We start from the raw sequence: 23,297 nt of genomic DNA, 5'->3' as shown, positions 1-23,297 counted from the left end.
ACACATGACCACACAACTCTTCTTGCCTTGCCTTGTTCATTATTCATTTTTACAACTATTCTAATAAAACTATATATTATTTTTATCTAAATATATTATATGTGTGTGGCTGATACCAGTTTTTATTAATATTTCTCAAATAATGCCAAACTAATCCTCAATTATTAAGCTGTTGACAAGAAAAAAATCCTTCAATTATTTTGCTATTCATGTATTATCTTTTGAAAGTACACTTGCATGTGTTTTCCAGGTGTGCGAGCAAATAGCATCAGAATTGGTTTTGTAGTTTTTCCTACTTTATTTTAGTTTTAATGTTTTATAATTGGTTGATGGGATTTGTTGGTCCAAATCCATGTTAGAGACTAAAAGTGTAACAAAGCTAAAACTATAAAACTTCAGAAAGTATTTATGAAATAGTAATTTTATTTTCTAAACACAAACAAACACACTCAGTTTACTGAGTAAAACCCATATTAACAAATGATTAGCAGCACTGATCAAGTAAGGATATATTTAAAAAAAAAATTTAATTTACTTTTTCTAGATCGTGTTATGTGTGGGTTAAGTACATCATCAAGAGACCAAGACCACTTTATTTGCTTGCCATTTAAACCACAACTAATCTAACCTAACCAATCGTCTCGTTGATTATTCAAACTGGGTTGAACTGATATTATACGAATATAGAAGATAACCGATAAGGACCACATAACTAGCTAACCAACCAAATTTGGCATCAAATGAATGAACCCTGGCGTTGAATTTTCAAGAGATGCTTATTTTGTTCTTTAATCAATAACTAAAACAAACCAACCATCTTATTACAATCTCCTTAAACTATAGTGTTTAATTATTATTTTTGCAATGATCATTAATATAAAAGGTAAGTGGTCTGGTTCGTAGCGCACCCATTAGGAACCACTACCAAACTAGTCAGTGAAGTTCGCAACCTGTTCTGCCTTTTTTTAAAGAATCGATGCTATTTCTCTTTTTCTCTCCGTTAAAGTTTTGACCTTTTTGTTTTTAAACGAATCACACTCCTCATCGTGTACAGAGCCTCCCTCTCTCCACTTCCACTTACTTCTTTGTAAGCCTCTCTTCTTTTCTCTCCAACCCTTTCCTCCAATCTCTCTTCCGATTTCAAGAATGCGGAATCTAAAGCTATTCGAGAGGTTCAAGAGCACTCAAATCCACGCCTTCACTTCATCACAAGACTCTCCTTCCACAAGCACCAATGGCAGGAGCAGCAGCAGCAGCAGCCCTCGGATGAACTTCCTACGCCACCCCAAATCAACCTCCAAATCCTTCTCTCGCTCGCTTCTCCCTCACGGCTTCCCCACCACAGACCTCCTCGAGCCTCCTCTGGACTCTAACCTCAAACCCATCGACTTGGTCGAGTCCTTATCGAATCTCTACAGAAGAATCGAGTCGAGCTCCGAGTCCGAGACCTCGATGCTCTACCTCGAGCAGTACACTGTCCTCCGCAGCCTCGGCGACGCCAAGCTCCTGCGCAGGTGTTTGCTCAACGCCAGGAGGCACGCCGTTGATGTCCCTTGTAAGGTTGTTTTATCCGCTTGGTTGAGATTCGAGAGGAGAGAGCACGAGCTTGTGGGAGTTGAGTCTATGGATTGTAATGGGTTTGCTATTGAATGTCCCAAGAGTAGTTTGAGTCGTGGTTGTGATTTGAATCTAGTCAACGAGCATTGTAAATGTTGTGAGGAAGAGGAGATTAAAGTCTCTATAGCAGATGAGTTTTCTGGTCTAGACGAGGAGAGTGATTTCACCTTCTGTGTGGGTTTAGAGAAGGCTAAGTGTGTTAGGTCGCGAATAGCATCCCTTTCACGGCCCTTTGAGGCTATGCTGTACGGTTCTTTTATCGAATCAAGAGCTTCTGAGATCGATTTCTCGGAGAACGGCATCTCAGTTGAAGCAATGGTGGCGTTGAACATATACAGTAGACTCAAAAGAGTTGATTTGTTCCGTGTCGAAACCGTCTTTGAGCTTCTTGGACTAGCCACCAAGTTCTGCTGCGACGACCTCAAGTCTGCTTGCGAGTCTCGTTTGGCTTCATCTATCACTGACCTTGACAAAGCGTTAACCTTTGTAGACTACGCGCTGGAGGAGCGCGCTGAGCTGCTCTTATCAGCTTGCTTGCAGGTGTTTCTGAGAGAGCTTCCTCAGTCTCTCCACAGCTCCAAAGTGATGAGACTCTTCTGCAGCTCCGAGGCGAAAGAAGGGTTAAGTTTCCTCGGTTCGGAGTGTTTGTTCACGCTGTACTACTTCCTCAGCCAAGTAGGGATGGAAGAGAGGCTCGCCACGGAGGCTATGCTGGTGTTGCTGGAGAGAACTCGTGAGTTTGCTCGCGCAAACTGGCAGAAGGCTGTGGCCTTGCATCAGATGGGGTGTGTTCTGTTCGAGAGGAAGGATTACAAAGCAGCTCAGTTTCATTTCAGATTAGCTTCAAGCTTAGGGCATGTCTACTCATTGGCTGGGGTATCAAGAACTGAGTATAAACAAGGGAAGACGTACTCGGCGTACAAGCTCATGAACTATCTCATCTCTAAGCACAAGCCACGTGGATGGATGTACCAGGAGAGGTCTCTTTACAACGTAGGGGATGATGAGAAGCTTAAAGATCTAGCAACCGCCACTGAGCTTGACCCTACGCAGACGTTTCCTTACAAGTATAGGGCTGTGATGAAGTTCGAGCGGAAGCAGGTTAAAGAAGCGTTCGAGGAGGTTGATAGATTGATTCAGTTCAAGCTTACTCCAGACTGTCTCGAGCTGAGGGCGTGGCTGTTTTTAGCCGTTGGTGACAAAGAGAGTTGTTTGAGAGATATAAGAGCAGTGCTGACTTTGGAGCCGAAGTATGTTGTGTTTGGTGGGAGGATGAGAAATGATTTGGTGGAGGCATTGACCGCGCAGTGTAGTGAAGTAGATTGTTGGGTGAAGCTTTACGATAGATGGTCAGCGGTGGATGATGTTGGTTCGTTGGGTGTTGTTCATCAGATGCTTCAGAATGATCCCAGCAAAAACTTTCTGAGGTTTAGACAATCTCTTCTTCTCTTAAGGTAAGAAGATTCTTTCTTTTTTGTTTTGTTTCTCAGGCAAACTGTGCTTAGGCTTGGGTGTTCGGGGATTTTTGGATTTTGGTACTATGTTCATGAATCTCATTCTGGTTTTACTAGTTTTTAGATTGGGTTTGGTTCTTTCCGGATTCGGTTTGGATCAGATTATAACCAATGTCCGAAATGGACCAAAAATATTTTTTTTTAAACTTAAAATTAACAAAAATACTCAAAATATATAAATTATTCAAAAATCTAACTATTAAAAATACCTAAAGTAACTAAAAATATTCAGAATAGCAAATACAAAAAACTATAAAAAATCTAAATTACCTTAATGTATATAAAACCGTTAACATATTTAACTATTTTCGGATCAGATTTTGATTCGGTTAAAACCGGAAGTACAAGGTTAGGATAATTTTGTATAACAGTTCAGATGGGGTTTCGGTTTGGGTTAACTTCAAAGTTTCAGTTTGGGTAAAGACGCCCAGGCCTAACTGTGATTATGAGCTTTTCAGGCGTTGAGAAAAACTGCTTTGTGTTGTGATCTTTGACAGATTGAATTGTCAAGGAGCTGCGATGAGGTGCTTGAGAATGGCATGGAACTTGGCTGCTTCTGAGGCGGAGAGGTTGGTCTACGAAGGTTGGCTTTTATACGACATGAGTTATGTAGACGAAGCTCTTACTAAAGCTGAGAAGGCAATCTCCATTCAACGCTCCTTTGAAGCATTTTTCCTCAAAGCATATGTTCTAGCTGAGAAGAATCTCGACCCGGACGAGAGCTCTTGCGTGGCTCAGGTTCTAGAGGAAGCCCTCAAGTGTCCTTCCGATGGGCTACGCAAAGGACAGGTTAGCATTTCAATTATTTTAATTTCTCTTAATATTGTTTTCTCATTGTTCTTTTTTGTTATGCTTTTTTCCAGGCTCTGAACAATCTTGGGAGCATCTACATCGACTGTTCGATGCTAGATCAAGCTGAAACTGCATACAAGAACGCTCTAGAGATCCAACACACTCGTGCACATCAAGGCCTAGCAAGAGTTTACTTCCTGAAGAATCAACGTAAAGAAGCGTGCGAGGAGATGACAAAGCTGATTAACAAGGCGTTTAGCAAAGCAGCAGCTTACGAGAAACGGTCTGAGTACTGCGAACGTGAAAAAGCCAAAGAAGATCTCGACATGGCCACAACACTTGACCCTCTGCGAACCTATCCTTACAGATACCGAGCTGCCGGTAAACTAAACTCTTCCCTTTGCCTGTTTAACATCGTATACAATCTGTTGAATTCTAGAAGTTAAAAGAAGCGATTTGTATGTGTTGCAGTCCTGATGGATGATCAGAGAGAGACAGAAGCAGTGGAAGAGCTGTCTAAGGCTATAGCTTTCAGACCGGAACTGCAAACGCTGCATCTCAGAGCAGCGTTCCACGAGGCTACGGGGAAGCTTTCATTGGCTGCGCAAGACTGCGAAGCTGCTCTCTGTTTGGACCCTAACCACACCGAGACGCTTCATCTATACAGCAGATCCAAGGATCAAGCTTCATCCATTGACAACACCATTGTTGGCTTAGATTAGTAGTTTCTAAGGTATTATCAACCACACCAAAATACTTTTACTCTTTTTTTCTCTACTTTATACGTTAAAATGCTGTAAAGTAGGCATGCTGGTTCGGATAGTTCTGTTTGACCAAAATCTCGCCGAATTGAACCGGAAGAAGTTTGGTTTGGGATTCGGGTAGTTCGGTTTTAAATTTTTTACCGAAACTAACCGAGGTTTTTGGATTTGTTTATATTTTGGCTAAATTTTTTGTTAAATTCGGTAAAATTCGGGTAACTTCGGTTTTCTCGGTTAATTCAGTTCAAAATTTTGGTTAATTTGGTTAGTTCAGTTTGAAATTTCGAACTAATCAATTACCAAACCGAACCAAAAATCAAATTTTTCTATAAACCTGCAGAACCGAACTCATTACCGAACTAACCGAAATTTTGGTTCTAAACTGCAGGCCTACTGTAAAGTAACTGCCATTATTGATCTTACCATACGTTTCTATGCATATGCAACTTTTCGTAGATATATATATATATATACAGTATTTAGTCTTTTAATGCAGATGAAAAATATTAGCATCTTTTCACAGTGACATTTGTGTATCTACAGGGGACACCTAAAGGGCAGGCTCCTTTGTCTTTAGTTTCCATCTGTGGTTATGATCTCCATCTCAGTCCACCACCGTGGAGATAGCCTAGGCAGTGCTGCATCAGCTTCTATTCCGGTGATCTCCCTCAACTTCACCGCAACCTTTCTCATTGTTGGCCTTTGAGCTGAGTATGGATTCATACACTGCCTAACCACTCCCAACAACCTCTCAGCAACATCCTCCTGAAACGTTTTCAGGGTCGGGTCTACAAGATCTCTCGCCGGCTTGGGTTCAAGAAACAAAGAATCAGGGTCTGGGAGCCTCCCGCTGATGATTTCAAACAAAACGGCGCCAAAGTTTAAGACGTTGGTTTGTGGATCAAGCGTTGAGTGTTCTAAAAGGTTCTTGCTCGAGGAGGATTCTTTGGAGGGGGAGATGAAGTTGAGGACGGAGAAGTCTGAGACTTTGGCGGCGTTGTCTTCGGTTAAGTAGATACAAGAGGAGTCCAAGTTGGTGTGCAAGATGGGTGGGTTGAGATTGTGCATGTGCTCTAGACAGTAAGCTATTCCCATGAAGATTCTGAGTCTTGTAGGCCAGTCCAAGTGCTCCGTGTGTTGAGCTTCCATGAAAAAGATCAGTTCAACCGCTTACAGATCAGATTGTGTTAAGTTTAAAAAATAGAGTACTCACAGTGCAGATGCTCGGAGAGTGATCCATTAGGAGCGTATTCGAAAACAAGCATTCTGTGGAAGGGCTCGTTCTCATGGCAATACCCAATCACATTCAGAAAGTTCTTGTGATCTACTTTTGCTAACTTACGAATCTGCACAGACAGAGAAGAATCATTTTCTGTTGAAAACAAGCACATTACCAGGTTTCTGATACCTTTTGTAGCAGCTGTATTTCCATATCGGTAGACCAGTTTGCACGAGAACCAGCCGCGATGGAGACGACAGCAATTTCAGCACCAGTGGATAAAGTCCCTTTATAGATGGTACCGTCTGAGAAAGAGCCAATGATGTTACTGAAGTCTTCACATGCTGCTTGTAGCTCTGATAGCTGCTGCCTCGGAACATCTGCCACAGTGCAAAACTATAGCATCAGAGAAGAGAAGAAGGATAGAGAGTGAAGACTAAAGAGCGTGTGTTGCCTGTGATAAGAGGATTTTGAAGCTGGCCACTGCTGGTCCAAGGCTTGATTGGAATTTTTCGGGTGTGGATAAGAAAGAAGATGATTAATGCCACCGAGACTGTGAACACGCCAACGACTATGCCCACGATCATAGAAATATTAATAGTCTTTTTAGTCCTTGGAGGTGGAGACAGAAGTTGTGGAGGAGGATCAGAAGGTGGGTTTGGGGTTTGTGCTGTCCTGACACTACTAGGAGGAGGGCTTGGGGTTCCATCTCCTCCTGGTGGTGTTTGAGTTTCTGGTGCTGGAGGTGGTTTTGTGGAGCCTTCAAATGCTTGATCAGGAGATGGAGGGGAGGCACCCACAGCAGGATCTTTGCCCGGAAGAGGTGGTGTCTCTACCAGGCTGCGACGGTTCCAAGAAGCTTCGGATTGGATCAGTGAGTGATCTTGAGAAGGATCAAAGACTTCTGCAGGTTTTTCAGGAAATAAACTGTCATAATACAAAAGATTGTAGAGAGAGACAGAGATAAGGATGGAAGAAAGTTACCTTGAGTTTTGAGATTCAGAGGAAGAAAGGTGAGGAAGATGATGGAGAATGCTGTTCGGAGATTGAATCTCATAGGAGATTCCATAGCTTCTGTGCCCTTTCTTCCTGAAAGAAGAAGGAACAAGAGGAGCAGTTGAAGATTGAAGTCGTCTCTCAGGGACAAAGGAAGACTAATCAACGGTTGCTACTCTTTTAACCTTTTTTTTAATTTAAATAAATTGCTTATTATTCCAATCATGAAACTTGTTGACTTGTATGGTTATGTCCTTTACCTCTAATTGGTCTATTTCGTGAATGTATCTAGCTTTCCTTTTACTGGATCTAACAGTCTCTTCTTGTTAAATCTCGTTGTGGTGGCAATCAAGTTGCGGGTTTTGTGGTATGACTTGTACTGCGGGATATTTTAAGTATGGATACTAGTGTGATCTTGACCCCTTTCTATCAGAGCCTTCTTTCTGGCTAAAATCCATAGTATGTAACTGGTATGCTCGTTATGTAGATCAGAGATAGAAGAAGCATGTTAGGAACTAAACGTTAAGAGCCATAAGTATTACATATCGGCTGACGCAAAAAGACTCATATCCAATGCATATATTAGTTTCATGATCCGACATTCTATCCCGATAGAGATAAAACTCTAAACAAATATGATTTTGTTCTCATTGTTGCATTTTCTTTTTTTACTAAAATGCAAAACCATTCCCAACACTACCTCATGTAAGTTACTTTTTATATATATGTACGAATCCTCTTATCAATATCATAATTCGTTTAGTTCTTAATTATTTATGCTATTAAAATAGAATCATTGTAAAAATTTACTATACAAAAATCGACCATTTAATTATTAAGTTAAAGCTGACAAATTTTTTTTATTAACTTAACAAATTAACCTAAATATATTCATATATTAGTTTTGGAATAAATGTAATTGAGATTAATATCTAAATACAAGATTAAGGGCATGACTGGTGTAACCGCATCGGTTGCGGCTGCGGAAATTTGCGGATGTAGGTGGTTGCGGTTTTAAGAGATTTGTACAACTAATACTACAGTTAGAAATTGGTGCGTTTGCGAGATACTTAAGACTGGTTAACCACCAAATACAACATCAGTTAAATAATAAATTAACAATATTTACATTTTATATAATTATAAAAATATTAATATCATAATATTATTATAAATAAAAAATATATATTTTTAAAATTTTCAAAATTATTTATAATATAAATTAAAATATAATAGATATATTTTAGTATTTCTATTATTTCAATTTAAAAATTTTATTTTTATTTTTGTATTTATATTGTTTTAAAAAAAATAAAAAAATGTTACCCTCCCATAACCGTTCGCAACCGCAAATTTTAGTTGAAACCAGCATTTGAATTTAAGAGGTTTGAAACGATTTAGAACGGTTTGAGTGATTGTTGCAAAACGCAACAACCGCAACCAACCGTAAAAGTAAATGTAATATAATTTTGTTTGACCGTATCAAGATGCTCGTTAGGGCATCATTATCCATTGTCCTTAGAATGGTGTCCTAATGATTTTTTATTGTTATTTTTAGCTTAGGACATTTGTAAGAACTTTTTGTTGAAATGATGATTATTGGTGGGACTTAATCTTGGTCCTTAGGAATTTTTTTTTTAAATAACTAGTAACATATATATAAGCTAAAACTTATTTCCATTTTACATTTAATATAACACACAAATTATCGAAATATATTAAATTTAATAGAAAATTACAAAGTTCTTATTACATTACATTGTAAATAAAAACATACAGAGAGAATTAAAAGCAAACACACATTTTATTCAATTCATAGAAACTTTAAAATTACATTGGGAGATGTCCAAATTGATCCCATATATTTTCAACCAAATCTGCTTTTTTATAGAATTTATGGTTTATGTTTTAGTTTTACTTTAAAATTAGACAGATAGTCTACCACTTTGGACAATTGTTTTACATTAATGAACTACAAATGACAATATTTTTTTTATAAAATATAGGGCTTTTTGCAAAATTTACCTAAAACTCAAAGTCAAACACAAAACTAACCTCCTTTTTTTTTGGGAAATTAGTTTTGCCCTATTCACCCCACAAGTTCATATAATTCACGAAAATGTCATCAATTTTTTTTTTCTTTTCGAAAATGACATTTTTACTCTCTCACCCTCATCATCTTCAAGTAATTACAAGATTGTCTTTGTCATCAATACCCCAACCACCATGAACAACCAATTTGAAGCTCTTAATCCTCCCAAAATCGATTTACCCTTCTTCTTTCTCCATTCTTATGAACTAAACACAACATCTCTCTCACTTTCTCTCCATATTCAGCTAAAAAAAACCCAAGATTTTGATTCTACATTTTTATGGTTCATAGAGTCATAGAAGCTAACGATTCTGGGTGGGTCACTTTCGTTTGTGATTCTGTGTGTTTGGAGAAGCCTTATGTGTGCTAAGGAAGTTATCTCACCAATTTAAGGTATGAAATCGAGTTTTTTTCCAGATCTGTTCGTCCAGACGACTTCCCAGGTAAGTCATCTGGCTTTAGACGACTTACCTGGAAGTCGTCTGGTCAATGCATATGTTTATTTTTGCAATTGACTTTGAAATCTGTTTTCTGAGACGACTGAAATATAAGTCGTCTGCTTTTGTTTGGTTACAAAAAATTATCCAAAGAACCTAGATGACTTACATGTAAGTCGTCATAGGATAGTTTTGCATTTGACTGGATTTTGTCGGAATTTTGACTTTCCTGGACGACTTATTTTTCAGTCGTCTGGTGGAAAATTGAAATATCAATATTTTATTAAAACCCGACGACTTACATGTAAGTCTTCGTAGGTTAGTTTTGCCGTTGAAAAAAAAACTTCAATATTTAATTATACTCAAACAACTTACAATTCAGTCATCCGCCCAACGACTTACATGTAAGTCATCCAGGATTTTATTCCGAGATTCTGGTCAAACCTCGTAAATCTTAGACGACTTACATGTAAGTCGTCGGACTGACGACTGAATTGTAAATTGTCTATATATAATTAAATATTGAAGTTTTATTTTTCAATTGCAAAACTAACCTATAACGACTTAATTGTAAGTCGTCGAGTTTTAATAAAATATTGATATTTCAATTTTTCACCAGATGACTGAAATGTAAGTCGTACAGGAAAGTCAAACTTCTGAAATAATCCAGTCAAATGCAAAACTAACCACTGACGACTGAAATGTAAGCCGTCTAGCTTTTGTGGAGTTTTTTTAACCAAACAAAAGTAGACGACTTATTTTTCAGTCGTCTCAGATAACAGATTTCAAAGTCAATTGCAAAAATAACCTCTGCGTTGACCAGACGACTTATATTTTAGTCGTCTGGAAGACTTAGATTGAAGTCGTCCGCGTCGATCTTTAATAAACTTTTGTTTTCTTTGTTCGTCTTATCGCCTTCGAAATCGCCCTTTGAGAGAAACAGCGCTAGGGTTTCGTAAAGTTGTGAAAAAATGAAAAAAAAGTTTTTATATGTCCGGTAAATGATCCGGTTAGGTTAAAACGTACATTGGTAAAATTAAAGGTTCGGTACGATGTGGACGACTGAAATATAAGTCGTCTGGGTAAAATTATTCACCAGATGACTGAAATATAAGTCGTCCACGCCCTAAACATAACCCTAAACTTAATTATCTAATTAAACACTTCATAAAATCAAATCAAACTTGAAATGTGTTTACTATACACAGAAATAAACACATATAGGTGAAAATTAATTTTTGAAAAAAACATTTCAGCTTTCCAAAATCTAACCCTAAGAATACATATAATACTACAACATATGTTTGCCAAACCCCTAAACCAAAGAATATCATGATTCACTACTTCCACTAATCTATTTTGAAAACAAATTAATTTTATCATATCTTAATTTATATCACTTAAAATTGTTTATAATTACATGATTTTTTATTTTTCACTCATCAAAATATTTTTTTAAAAATTAAAAAATTATTATAAACGGGTACCAGACGACTTACAAAAAAGTCGTCCAAACGACTTCCAACATCTCAGATGACTCAGACGACTTACTGGAGCTATATTCGTAAAAATGGCTTCTGTTCTTTTGTTTGGTCACAATGGGCTGAATTGTAATTTCACAAAGTTTTTAGGTTAGTTTTGTATTTGATTCAAGTTTGGGTATAAATTTGGAGTTAAAATTAAGTCGTGGATTAGTTTTGGCAAATTCCATTGAAATATAACCGATAGTACTCTTTTGCATGTTAACACCCTCGTATAGACAATCAATCATTCATGTATGAATCGTTACTGTAATAAATGGATCAAGACGTCATAATCGAAAAAATGACTCCGAATGAATGTGTGAGGCCAGAAATGTGTTTTCATCTATAGTGATTTTATCTTTGCTACATTTGCAAAGTTTATTATTTTCTTTTTGCTATTTTTTTTGGAAAAAACTTTCTCAGGTACACGAAGTTTACTATAATATGGTGGAAACCATCCAATATATGAAAATGTGTCAACAACTACACGGAGTTTATGTTAATACATGTCACATATACGAAGTTAATGATTATATGGTGGGAACATCACAATCGGATTTAATTGATTTTAATAAAAGTTATTGGGGTCAATCTGTAATTTATTAAAATTTAACCCTAAATCATTAAAATCAAATCAATTAATTTTATTAAAATCAATTAAAAATTACTGTTTTTATGAAGTTTATTAAAATTGGAAGAAATTATTAAGTTTATTAAAATTGGAAAAAAAATATTAAGTTTATTCATTTTACTAAACTATTAAGTTTATTAAGTTTTTTAAATTATAAAGTTTATCAAACTTAATAATTTGATAAACTTAATAGTTTTAATAAACTTAATAAATTATTAAATGTAATACAATTATTAATTTATTAAATTAATAAACTTAATAATTTATTAAATTTAGTAAACCTAATAATTTTTAAAAACTTAATAATTTATTAAATTTAATAACATTAATAATTTATTAACTTAATAAACTTAATAATTTATTAAATTTAGTAAACCTAATAATTTAAAAAAACTTAAGTAAACTTAATAATTTATTAAATTTAATAAACTTAATAATTTATTAAATTTAATAAACTTATTAATTTATTAAATTAATAAACCTAATAATTTTGTTTTTAATAAACTTAATAATTTATTAAATTAATAAACTGAGTAATTTATTAAATTTAGTAAACCTAATAATTTAAATAAAAAAAACTTAATAAACTTAATAATTTATTAAATTTAATAAAGTTAATAAATGGGGTCAATCTGTAATTTTTTAAACTTAACCAAAAATTATTAAAATAATTAAATTTATTAATAAATTTATTAACTTCATTAAGTTTATTAATAAAATCAAGTTTATTAATAAATTATTAAGTTTATTAAAGTTTATTAAAATTATTAAGTTTATCAAATTATTAAGTTTATCAAATTATTAAGTTTATCAAATTATTAAGTTTAATAAACTTCATAAAAACAATAATTTATTAATTGATTTTAATAAAATTACAGATTGACCCCAAGAACTTTGATTAAAATCAATTAAACCCGATTGTGATGTTCCCACCATATAATCATTAACTTCGTATATGTGGCATATATTAACATAAACTCTATATAGTTGTTGACACATTTTCATAGATTGGATAGTTTCCACCATATTACAATAAACTTCGTGTAGCTGAGAAACTTTTTTCCATTTTTTTTTGCAGTAAGCATCTGGTTTTTTTTGTGCTAAAATAACAGTCCACCAATTTGAGCCATTCTTTTCTTCCTAACCATATTTTAGTAGGGCCTTGTTCGTTTAGAAGTGATGGTGACATGCGACCATAACCTAAGATCACATGTTTGTAGTTTATCAATTGCAGCATCTTGCAACAAATCACGGATTGTAGAATTTAAAATTGTTAATATGCTGGAAAAATCCCACATTTGAAATATATAAGAGATTTGAATAATATATAAAAAAATTTGGATTTACTGTCAACTGGATTTAAGTTAGAAACCCATAAAATTTAGCAAGGTATTAGAGACATGTTCCACATTCTACTTCATTAATCCGATCCGGACAGTAGTTAAATCATCCCACATCAAAAATAAAAAAATACGTATATAAGTGATTTGGATCAATCTATTTATCACCAATTTATAAGTGATTTAGATTAATCTACTTGCAGCCAATTTATTTTAAGATTAGAAATCCGTATCATAATGGCCCTCCACATGAACATTTAGTCAATGTAACCATCTGTAAGCAAACAAAAATACGAATAGCAGGTCGCAATAACCTTTCCGTTGCTGTTTCTAAGCATGTGTAAAAAGAACATTTACACTTTCTCCAAAACTTTTTATGCAAAATTTATAATTAAAAAAGAATTAAGACCTTTGCAAAATTATTTTATATGTTTTCATAAAACTAAAATTTGCACACGATCCAGTCCGTAGAAATAATGAAGCAGACGCAAATAACGCAATTACTGATAAACGAACAAACTAATCATACAATTTCAAAGATAACAAGAATTGCATTACTCTTTGACAGCAAATAATCATATTTAAGATAGATAAATAAAACAATTAGCTGCTAATCACGTTCACATCACACTGATACTGATCTAATGATTTCATTTTTCTTTTGACAAATCTCATCATCTAAAAACAAGCTGATGCTGCATCTTCTCTTTCCATTTCGAATTTTACAGATCGGAAACTTCTGAAATATAATAAAAACATATAATATACCAGGGTCGGTCCGCTCTACGGACGGGATATAATTTAGTTGTAATCAAGATTATTATTTTTTATACAATTTATGGTTTGTGTTTTAGTTTTACATTTTCAAGAGATGTAAATGAGATATAATATTTCCTTAATTTAAAATTAACCAAAAAAACTAATTTTTACTATTAGCATAATCAGTTAAAGAGTATATCAAAATGTTTAACTTACTTAAAATTTAAGGTGATATTAACTTTTATTGTGTATGTTTTGTTATTCTTGTTATAGATCATGATCATCTTAATATTAAAATGTTCATGAATACATAATAGTTTTACATATTTTCTTTGTTTATTCTACTGTAATTATGATAATTTTGATAATAAGTAAAATAATTTTTAATACGAAAAATCTTAGATTATATTTTTTCTTATGAATATTTTAAAAATTTATGTCTTTGATATTATATTATTAATTATGTGCTAAAAAAATATTTTAGGTTGATGTCCAATGAAACATTATTTTCATATATATATATATATATATATATATATATATATATATATATATATATATATATATATATATATTTGAAACTATTGTTTTTCATATCGTATTAGTACTAGTTATTTTTATCTGAAATATGAGGTGCGGTTGGACGGATTTTCTTTCAAATGTGTCAACGTTGTGATTGTTTTTTTATTAGGTTAGCATGTGTCATTTATCGAGAAGAGAGTACATATGTTATAGGAAGTGAATGTTCTAAATAAGGCATAAGTTAGTGTTTGGGCAAAACTACAACGCTTCAATTTCATGTAAGAACATGTTTAGTATTCCACACCCAGCTCATTCGTCCACCGTCCTCATTTTATTGTGATATATGCAGACTCAAATTTGGAAGTATAATAAGAAAAATGCATTCTATGTATATGTCAAAACTCAGCCAATTTTGGAGACACAGAAGCAGCCAAGTTAAATAGAATTCACAATCCAGTAGTCGGTATGGAAAAGATGTAATTGAAATATACTCACAAATCACAATCATGAATACTCACACAGGATTCTATATCCATAAGTGTCTGCACTAACTGTTGTATCCTTTAGATCATGGCCAACAACCTTCTAGAGAGCCACAATAATGAAAAATCAACACCAAGATCTTGGAAATTATTATGAGCTAAAGATAAATAGATCTTTTAAAAAAATGTTCACTAAAAAAAATTATCTCTCCTCTTCTATCGTCTTCCTCTTTTCTCTTCTTCTCTGTTTATTATGTTTCTCATCTCATTTTTTCTATTTCTTATCACTTTCTGTCACAATCCGTCAAGTATAACGATGAGCTTAACAAATCTTTTCTCATCACCTTTTTGTGTTGTTTATTAAGAGAAATGAACTGATGATTTTTTTGGAAGATACCTTCATATTTATAATGGAGGATTAACACAAATGAATGAACGAAGAGATTCATTGAATGTGAGATCGTGTGAGAAGTAGAGAGTAAATATTAATGTGAATGTTAATGAAGATGCATGAACCAAGTTAATTTCCGTAACGGCTCCAGATTAAAAAGTCTATTCGGCTTTCGACTGACATTGATCGGAATCGTTTCACCGGTGAAACCGTTGGATTTCTGTTGACAGTTGACTGAACGGGAATTGTTGCTCGACGGCCACTTTGAAAGTGACACTTTCCCTAAATTTTGTATACCGTTTTTTTAGAGAAGATGTATTTGGACCGTAGTAAACACATAAAATCCATTAAACTCAAGAATTAATAAAATATTGACTTTTGATTGACCGTGACACGTGTCGTCACTACAGACTCTAAATTAATGACATAGAATATGAAGTGAATGGCCTAAAAGTGAAGAAAACCGTTCTTTATATATAGATTTTTTAATTATTCCAGTTATCGAGTAGAATTAGAACAAAAAAGAACTTTTAAGAACAAAAAATCTAGGAGTTAGGCGTGAGATGCGGAAACGAACAAACAAGATGAACACCTAACAAGCCCGTTCTCGTTGCAAGTCGAGCATGTTCTGAACCCTAGCTTCTCCGTGTGCACCTTATGGCTACCGTGACACACGTTGCACGGCACGAACCTGTGACCGCCGCACATCTCACACACACGTGGCTCAATCCTCGGCAACTCTTGCACGAGCTTCTTCAGCTCTCCGATCTCGTGAAGCTGTTTCACCTCCTCCGCTCCTCCGACGTAACGACCGCCGATAAACACGCGCGGCAGCTTCGGCGCCTTCGTCTTGCTCTGGAGATCCTTCTTCTCTCCGACGAAGATCCGCTCCAGCTCCGCCGCGAATGACGCGTCCATCGAGAGATCTCGCTCGTCGATTCTCACGGGGAAGCTACGGAGGATCGCTGTGACGGCTCGGCATTCTTCGAACGTGGGACGAACCACGCGGAGGCTGGTGAAGTAGACGACGATGCTGCTCTCGGCGCCAGGGAGAGTAATCCGTACGACATCTGGCTCGGCTTTGGATTGCTTCGGTTCAGGTTCCGGATTGCGGCGTAGATTGACAGGTGCGGAATCTGCGCGGAGGAGCTGGTTAGACGGACGAGTTGGCCATGATCGGAGGATCAAATTCGACGCGCATACTCGGTGGAAAACTCTGGAGACGCGGTTAGGTGAGGGAGAAGAGGAACTATAAGGAGAGGAAGGCAAGGAAGACGAATCGTCGGTGCAGAGGTGGTGGATGTCTTTGAAAGAGAAGGAGGAGGCGGTGGCGGTGGGAGAGTAGGTGTCGTGAATCTTAACCGACGATTTGCGCCACGGCCGCCACATTGACGAAACGGCGGAGAAGTTGAAGAGATTCAAGGAGCTAAATTAGGGTTTTTGTTGATTTGGATTTGCAGAGAAATGGAGTTTTTTTGGAGAGAGAGAGAGAGAGAGAGTATTGTTGGTTTTGTTAAAACAAGATTGGTTGTGAAAAGAAGAGGTGCTATCTAACGCTACCAATTATATATTGGGTGGAAAAAAAAGTAGATTCTAATTATAGTTCATTAGTTTGTATTCTCTGTTTAATGCCTTCTTCATTTCCCAAAATGTGTAGTTTGAACTTTGAACACACATATTAAGAGATAATCAGGAGTTAATGATACATGGCAGTGTATCTCTTTATTCATAAAGTTCTCCATCAGGTGTCATGGTTACTCTGTATTTGAAAAATTGTTATTTTAACATTTTCACCGTAATAAGAACAAAATATATACATTTTTTTTTTGTCAGTGATAAAGTTTCACCACTCATATTTTTACGTTTTAGTTTATGTTTTACTTTCAACAATAAATTATATTGATGTATCTCAAATTTGGATATTAAATCTAGACGATAAGTACTACATCAAATACATCAATACATCGTACCAATTAGATCCCATCAAATACATTGCATCAAATAGTTGTAAATCTGATCGTTGTCATCTATGAATCTGTATAGTTTAGAGAATTAAAATGTGAGATACTACTATATATATATTATATTCAATATAACTCTAAACTTGCACAATGTTAGCTTGATATCACCTTTAATAATAAGATCATTTTATGTTCGAGATGTAACAAAACTGATGAACCACCTTAAACTACTATTTTTTTATTACATTATTTTATCCATCTATTTATGTATATGTTTTTTTCATGCCCGTTACAATAAATACATTAGTTATACTCTAAAACATTAATTTCAAATATAAAAAAGCTAAAAAACAAATATTCAAATATAGAAGGAGTATTAAATTGTGATCAATACAAGTTACATTAGTTCTATTAATGTTTATACATTTTGGTAATAACAATAAAATTTTCTGAAATATAAAATTTACGGGTTACCAATGTGGTTTGTAGAATCTTAATTGAGTATGTGTATGTTGCTGACAAAAAAAAAACTTGCAGCCGTAGAGCTGGTAGCTACAAAACTATAGATCATCTCAAATTCTGACTGTGTTATAGCTATATCGATACTTTTGCCATCTTCTACATTGTCGATTTATATTTTTAGGCAATGTATTTTGTTGTCTTAACTTGCTTTAGACAAAAAAAAAAAAGAATTATAGAATATGTATAAACGTTACGAACTTTAATTTCTAGTATCGAGTAATAAGACTCTGGGTAATCACAAAAAGGAATAAAAGGGTGTCGTTCAATCTTCATTTTAGATCTTACCCGGAAGCAAAACACAACATGTGAAAGGTGAACCCAAACGAAATCAGTTTCAGCGACTGTTTGTTATTCTTTTCTAAATTGATTATAGTTTTATAAATTTGCACAAGTCCCCTAATGAGATTTTAGGAACAAGAGAATAGAGAAAATATGCACAAGTCAAAGTGGAAGCTTTTCTTTTTTTGGTAGGAATATGGGAGAATGACTCTCAATTTATTTAAAAAAGAAACTCAAACTTCAGCTTACAAGACGAGTTTGTCGTGGCCGCAACGGTCCAGCAACATCCTCATGAACTAAAACAGCGACCTCAATCGGTGTCACAACAAAACTATGAAAACCAAACGGAAGAGAAAATGCAAGCTTAGCCAAACCATCAGCTAAGCGATTTGCTTCCCTACAAAACTATGAAAACCAAACGGAAGAGAAAATGCAAGGTTAGCCAAACTATCAGCTAAGCGATTTGATTCCCTATAAATAATACAGCTCTATTAAACTTAGCCATCATTTTACGGTAATAAAAAATATCAGGTAAATGTAGTTTTATTGAAAAAGAATATTACAAAACCATAAATAGTGACTGTATTATTTGTTTTTTGGAGTTATAATAAGTTAAACTAGGTAGAGACCTGCGTAGGGTGAAATTGTTAAGAAAACAATAAAATTTTACTATACTTTGACATTGTATATAAATCAATGTACATATTATAATAGATTAAGCATATGGTAGATTTGTGGATACATGTAAGAAAAACATTTTTTTTGAATCAAAATATTGGGCTATAAAAATCTATGGACCAAGACTTGGTCATTATCAATGTACATATTGTAATAGATTAAGCATTTCTTACTTGTCTTTGAATAGATCTCCGGTTCCTGTAAATCTAACCAAGCTTGTATGGTATATCTTACAGTATAGTGACGATAGGAAGTTACCAAATATAGTTTTTCACCGCATATGTATGGTGGGAGACGGTTTTTTCAAGAACTATAGTAGTGGTCCGTGATAAAATGTTTTGTGTTTCATGACTTTGCCTACCAACAGGTCGAATCTGGCCATCAAACACAGCCAAACTATATTCACAGGTTAGCATCCAACTTATTAATGACTTTTGTACTATTTGGACTGATCAAAGCATATTTAGTTTAGTTGGTCTTATAAAATTAATGATAGGCTGATATAATAATATGAGTTTACCATAATAGTTAACAACTGAAGATCTAATTATATAAAGAAGAGATTGATTCTCTTCTCAGAGAGACACGTCACTAATTGGAAGCACCAGACAATGACGCGTGTCCTGATATCAATACTCGGGCGTTTCATTAATTTAAGTCGTGTTTTTGTATCTCTGGGCTGGGAAAATGGTAGGCTACGTTTGATTTTAAAACATGCCCATAACCTGAATAAGGAAAACCCTAAGCTTTTGATAGAAAAAAAAGGAAAATCCTAAGCTTGTCGCGTTGTCGTCTCCTTCGAGACTTCTCATCTTCGTCTCTATCATCTCAGCACAGAAACGCTCATGATTATTTCTTCGTCGTGTTTAATCTCCATTAATTCAATCAAACACGATGTGGCCTTTAATGCGTGCTTTGATTCGAAGTCGGTGTATCTACGAGTATAAATAGGCGAGCATTCTTCCTCTTGCAATCATCTTATCAATCTGTTTAAACAGCAAACACACATTTATTTTCTGAGATATGGCTAACTCCAAAATTTTGCTTTCCGATTTGAAGTCCGATAATTGTTCTTCTAGAGTTCAAGTTAGATTGTTGCGATTCTGGGAGGCGGGATATGTTAGGCGCGGTGGTGAGCTCATGTCCGTCCATATGCTCTTGCCTGATTCGAAGGTGAGTCTGTTCTTATACTTCTGACAATAGTTATGTCGATTTCTGGTGACCTACCGTTAATATTACGAATCTGTTCTATAAGAGATTTCGTTAGCTATGTATGATATGCTTTGCTATTATAATATCTTTCCAATAATGTTTCAGGCAACTATCATGCCAGCCACCATGAATGCTAGCCACTTTTCCCGTTTTATGGTGTGAGTCCAGCTCAGTCCTTCTTCTCCAAGAAGGCTCCGGCGAGATCTCCAGCGACTTATGGGATCGCGGTGAGCTTGGTGATGAATTTGGCTGTGGCCATTTTTAACACACTTCTGCTGCTAAGTTTAAGAGAAATGATAACAAAGCAAAGGTTAATTCTTTTTGATTTGATGTCTTCTGGTTCTGTAGTAATGATTTCTGTAATTTGTTGTGTAGATGTAGGGAGAGTAGTGAAGATATTGAGAGCTTTGTCTGGTCATGATATAACCTTTCTCAGTTCTATGATGCATATGAGGATCATGATAATGTCTATATAGTGATGTAGTGATTTGTTGTTTTAGGCTATGGGAAGGAGGAGAGCTTTTGGATATAATACTTTCAAGGTAAATGGAACAATACACTTCAGACGTAGGATTGTTTGTTCTATACTGAACTTAGTGGTGTGTTTTATGTGCAGAGGTGGGAAGTATAAGGAGGAGGATGCAAAGTTTGTTATGATACAAATATTGTAAGTGATTGCATTTTGTCATCTCCAAGGTGTTGTACACCGAGATCTCAAACCCAAGGTGATTAAAAGACTCTTCACTTCTGCTTATACATTTGATGTTTTATCACCATCTTATCAATGTGTTCTAAACATTGTTTGCTACAGAGTTTTCTGTTAACCTCAAAAGACACCACTCAGTTTAAGGCAATAGATTTTGGCTTTTCAGATTACAATGAGAGGACAACTAACTTATAAAGATTGGGTTTTAGGTAAGAGACAAGTTCTTATAGGTATATATCAGTATCTCTCTATGCGGGATGATTAAACCAAGTTAAAAAATAGAATCTTCAAGCTTCATAGAAACGCCAATTCAAATTCATCATTACCCTTACATAAATTCGCTAATCTGCACTGTTTCTTGACTTCAAGTTTCTCTTTTCGTTTGCTTCAGGGTCAAAAAAGGCAGCGCAAAAATTTACCTCTAACAGAAGCAGCCATAGAATTCTGAAAATGAAATTCAATGCAACTCACGAAGAGTTAATCAAATTGTGAAACGTAAAAGAATATGCAGGTTTCAAGTATGCTCTGGAAACTTTGGTAGAGACACCTAATATGACTGTTAGGGTCGCAAAATGGTTGATTTGTATCTTTTCAGCTTCGCTTATAGGAATACACTTAAATTATGTTCTTACTATTCAATCATGGCAGCGTCCTGCTAACGATTGTAATCAACTTTGCAAAAATCCAAAAAGCAATCTTAAACCATTTTTAGATATAAGGAATGAGACTTTTGTGAACAAACGTTCATTATCTTTCACAAAGAAAGTGCTACAGAAATGGTGACTTGAAGTTGTACGAAACTGAGTTCTAGAGTTTTTTATTTTTGTTTTTGAAACACTTGAGTTCTAGAGTTTATAGGGACTTTAACCAATGTTTTAGTTCCTGCCTTCCTGGACTTATATTTACTGTGTTTTTTTTTTAAAACGTGGACCATTATGATCATCTTTATCTCTTAAAGCTATTGAAGGAGAAATAAAAGATCATCGACAGAAGAATAAAATTTCACTATACACACATACATGTGCTTATTTATGTCTCCTGAATCATGAATGTTTGTTTCAGTATAAACTTATATTTTGTATTTTGACCAAAAAAAAAACTTATATTTTGTATTGAGTTGATCTTTCTTTATCCGTGTACTTTTCTACTTTTGTTGTGCACAAAATTTTTAGTTGGTTAACAAAACATGAGTCAACTTCAGATTTGCTTGATAAATTTTCTTATACAATAAAGACTAATACATTAAAACACTTTGAATAGACCATTGATTTGTTTGGTGATGTATATATATAGCTCAAGTTTTATCTGGACATGCTTTGAATAGAGGCCTCCAAAATTGGCCCCAAGACAAGAAACCTTCCTATCCATCGGAACACTTGGAAACAAACTCTTCCCTAGGACGAATATGGAGCAGAGTCTACCAAAGATCTCACTGCGATTAACACAAATAAAACTTTTGGGAAGAAGAAATCACTTGAAACTTCCACCTCCTCTGGGTTTGACTGTAGGAGATTTATTTCCTATAAAATATATTTCATAGTTGACTGCCGTTCAAAAAAAATAATACATATATGACCAAGTTATTTGGTCACTGCTTTCAATTGCAAACTCATGTGACAGTCAATTCACAGATACTGATATCAATGGAACTAAATAAAGCTATAACAAAGTTGAAAAAATTACCGGCGGTTACGAAAGAAAACGAAATATGACTAAGAAAAAAGCGGCAAAAGTGGAATGGAAGACTCGACCTTAGATAGGACATATGCTTTTAACTAAATTGGGCTTTAATTGAAATTAAGCTTATTATCCATATATGGCCTCTTCTAATCAACTTTAATCGTTTCTTTGATAAAAGCAAATATTACAAGTTAGAAAATTGATCAAAATGATTTTTTTCGGTCATTGTTTTGATTTTGAAATTACCTTTGTCATACAACAAACACCGTATAACACAAATCTTATAATCTAAATAACAATTAAATTATGGGCTATGGAGTTACTGTCGGATGAGGTAGTGCATGTTTCTACTTCCACGCTGAGTAACAAATTTTCCATTATTTTAAAACTCGAACCGAATTAACAGTCAGACAGATTTAACCGTCAACTAGAGACATATTCGGGTCGGCTGGATAAAATTGCGTTTAGTTTTAATTTGTTACTAAAAAACATTTGTTGATTGTTTATCTTTTAAATCATCAAAACTATTATAAATAAATAATATATTTTATTATATTTAATGATTAATATTTTATCTTATAATTTAAAATATTGAATTTATATTTTATTTTTATTTTTTTTACTTAAATTTATAAAATATATGCAATCAAAATATATAATAATATAATTATATACATCACATTTAAATCAAATCCTGCGCGTAGCATGCTTACCCTGGTAATATATATAGTGATAATAGAAAGAGAAGACGTCTGAAAACGACTAATATATGAGATATAAAATGCTACTGAATGTTGTCGTCAATAAGCTTTGATTGGAATCCTGAGAAGAAAAATAAAACTAAGAAAAAAATATTAAGTAAATATAGATGGAAGATTAATTAAAAACAATAGAAAATGAATTTAGATGCCTGCTACTTCTTTTTGAAGGTCTGTATTTCTGGAATGTCAGGGTCGAACAAAATTTTAGAAAATCCACTTGCTTGAAACCACTTATATATGAAGCAAATATTTCTGCTTACCAAATTAAGAATGATCTAGAGTTGTGTGTACCTATTCTATATGTAAATTACCTTCTCCCTAGAGGTCCAAAAGCCTTGTAAAGTTAATAATTAGGAAACACAAACACCCGATATCTATCAATCTTTATATATAAAGAAGGATTTTTTTTTTCCAGGGGTCCA

The 23,297-nt window shown here is 34.5% G+C and overlaps 2 protein-coding genes, 1 long non-coding RNA gene and 1 pseudogene across 3 annotated transcripts; 2 read left to right on the top strand and 2 right to left on the bottom strand.

The window, feature by feature from the left end:
• Positions 1–919: 919 nt before the first annotated feature.
• LOC106376295 (ETO1-like protein 2) lies at positions 920–7,269 on the top strand. Its single transcript, XM_013816366.3, has 5 exons — positions 920–3,071; positions 3,629–3,920; positions 3,995–4,304; positions 4,395–4,656; positions 5,228–7,269. The coding sequence occupies exons 1-4, from the start codon at positions 1,147–1,149 to the stop codon at positions 4,643–4,645; spliced, it is 2,778 nt and encodes a 925-aa protein (XP_013671820.1). The 5' UTR covers positions 920–1,146; the 3' UTR covers positions 4,646–4,656; positions 5,228–7,269.
• LOC106376296 (probable inactive receptor-like protein kinase At3g56050) lies at positions 5,120–7,092 on the bottom strand. Its single transcript, XM_013816367.3, has 5 exons — positions 6,888–7,092; positions 6,358–6,807; positions 6,093–6,283; positions 5,898–6,030; positions 5,120–5,826 (listed from the first exon to the last, which is right to left on the bottom strand). The coding sequence occupies exons 1-5, from the start codon at positions 6,970–6,972 to the stop codon at positions 5,258–5,260; spliced, it is 1,428 nt and encodes a 475-aa protein (XP_013671821.1). The 5' UTR covers positions 6,973–7,092; the 3' UTR covers positions 5,120–5,257.
• Positions 7,270–15,528: 8,259 nt separating the features above from the next.
• On the bottom strand, positions 15,529–16,865 carry LOC106374548 (annotated as a pseudogene).
• Positions 16,866–17,674: 809 nt separating this feature from the next.
• LOC111209625 lies at positions 17,675–23,237 on the top strand. The gene is made up of 6 exons (XR_002661067.2): positions 17,675–19,689; positions 19,834–20,038; positions 20,229–20,270; positions 20,345–20,453; positions 20,540–20,643; positions 20,826–23,237. It is a non-coding gene; the product is annotated as an uncharacterized LOC111209625 (long non-coding RNA).
• The last annotated feature ends 60 nt before the right edge of the window (positions 23,238–23,297 follow it).

The sequence above is a fragment of the Brassica napus genome, chromosome C9 (assembly GCF_020379485.1).
Source record: "Brassica napus cultivar Da-Ae chromosome C9, Da-Ae, whole genome shotgun sequence".
Classification (NCBI taxonomy): domain Eukaryota; kingdom Viridiplantae; phylum Streptophyta; class Magnoliopsida; order Brassicales; family Brassicaceae; genus Brassica; species Brassica napus.
The sequence above is the reverse complement of the archived record's forward strand: the minus strand, read 5'-3'. Positions and strand labels throughout refer to the sequence as shown.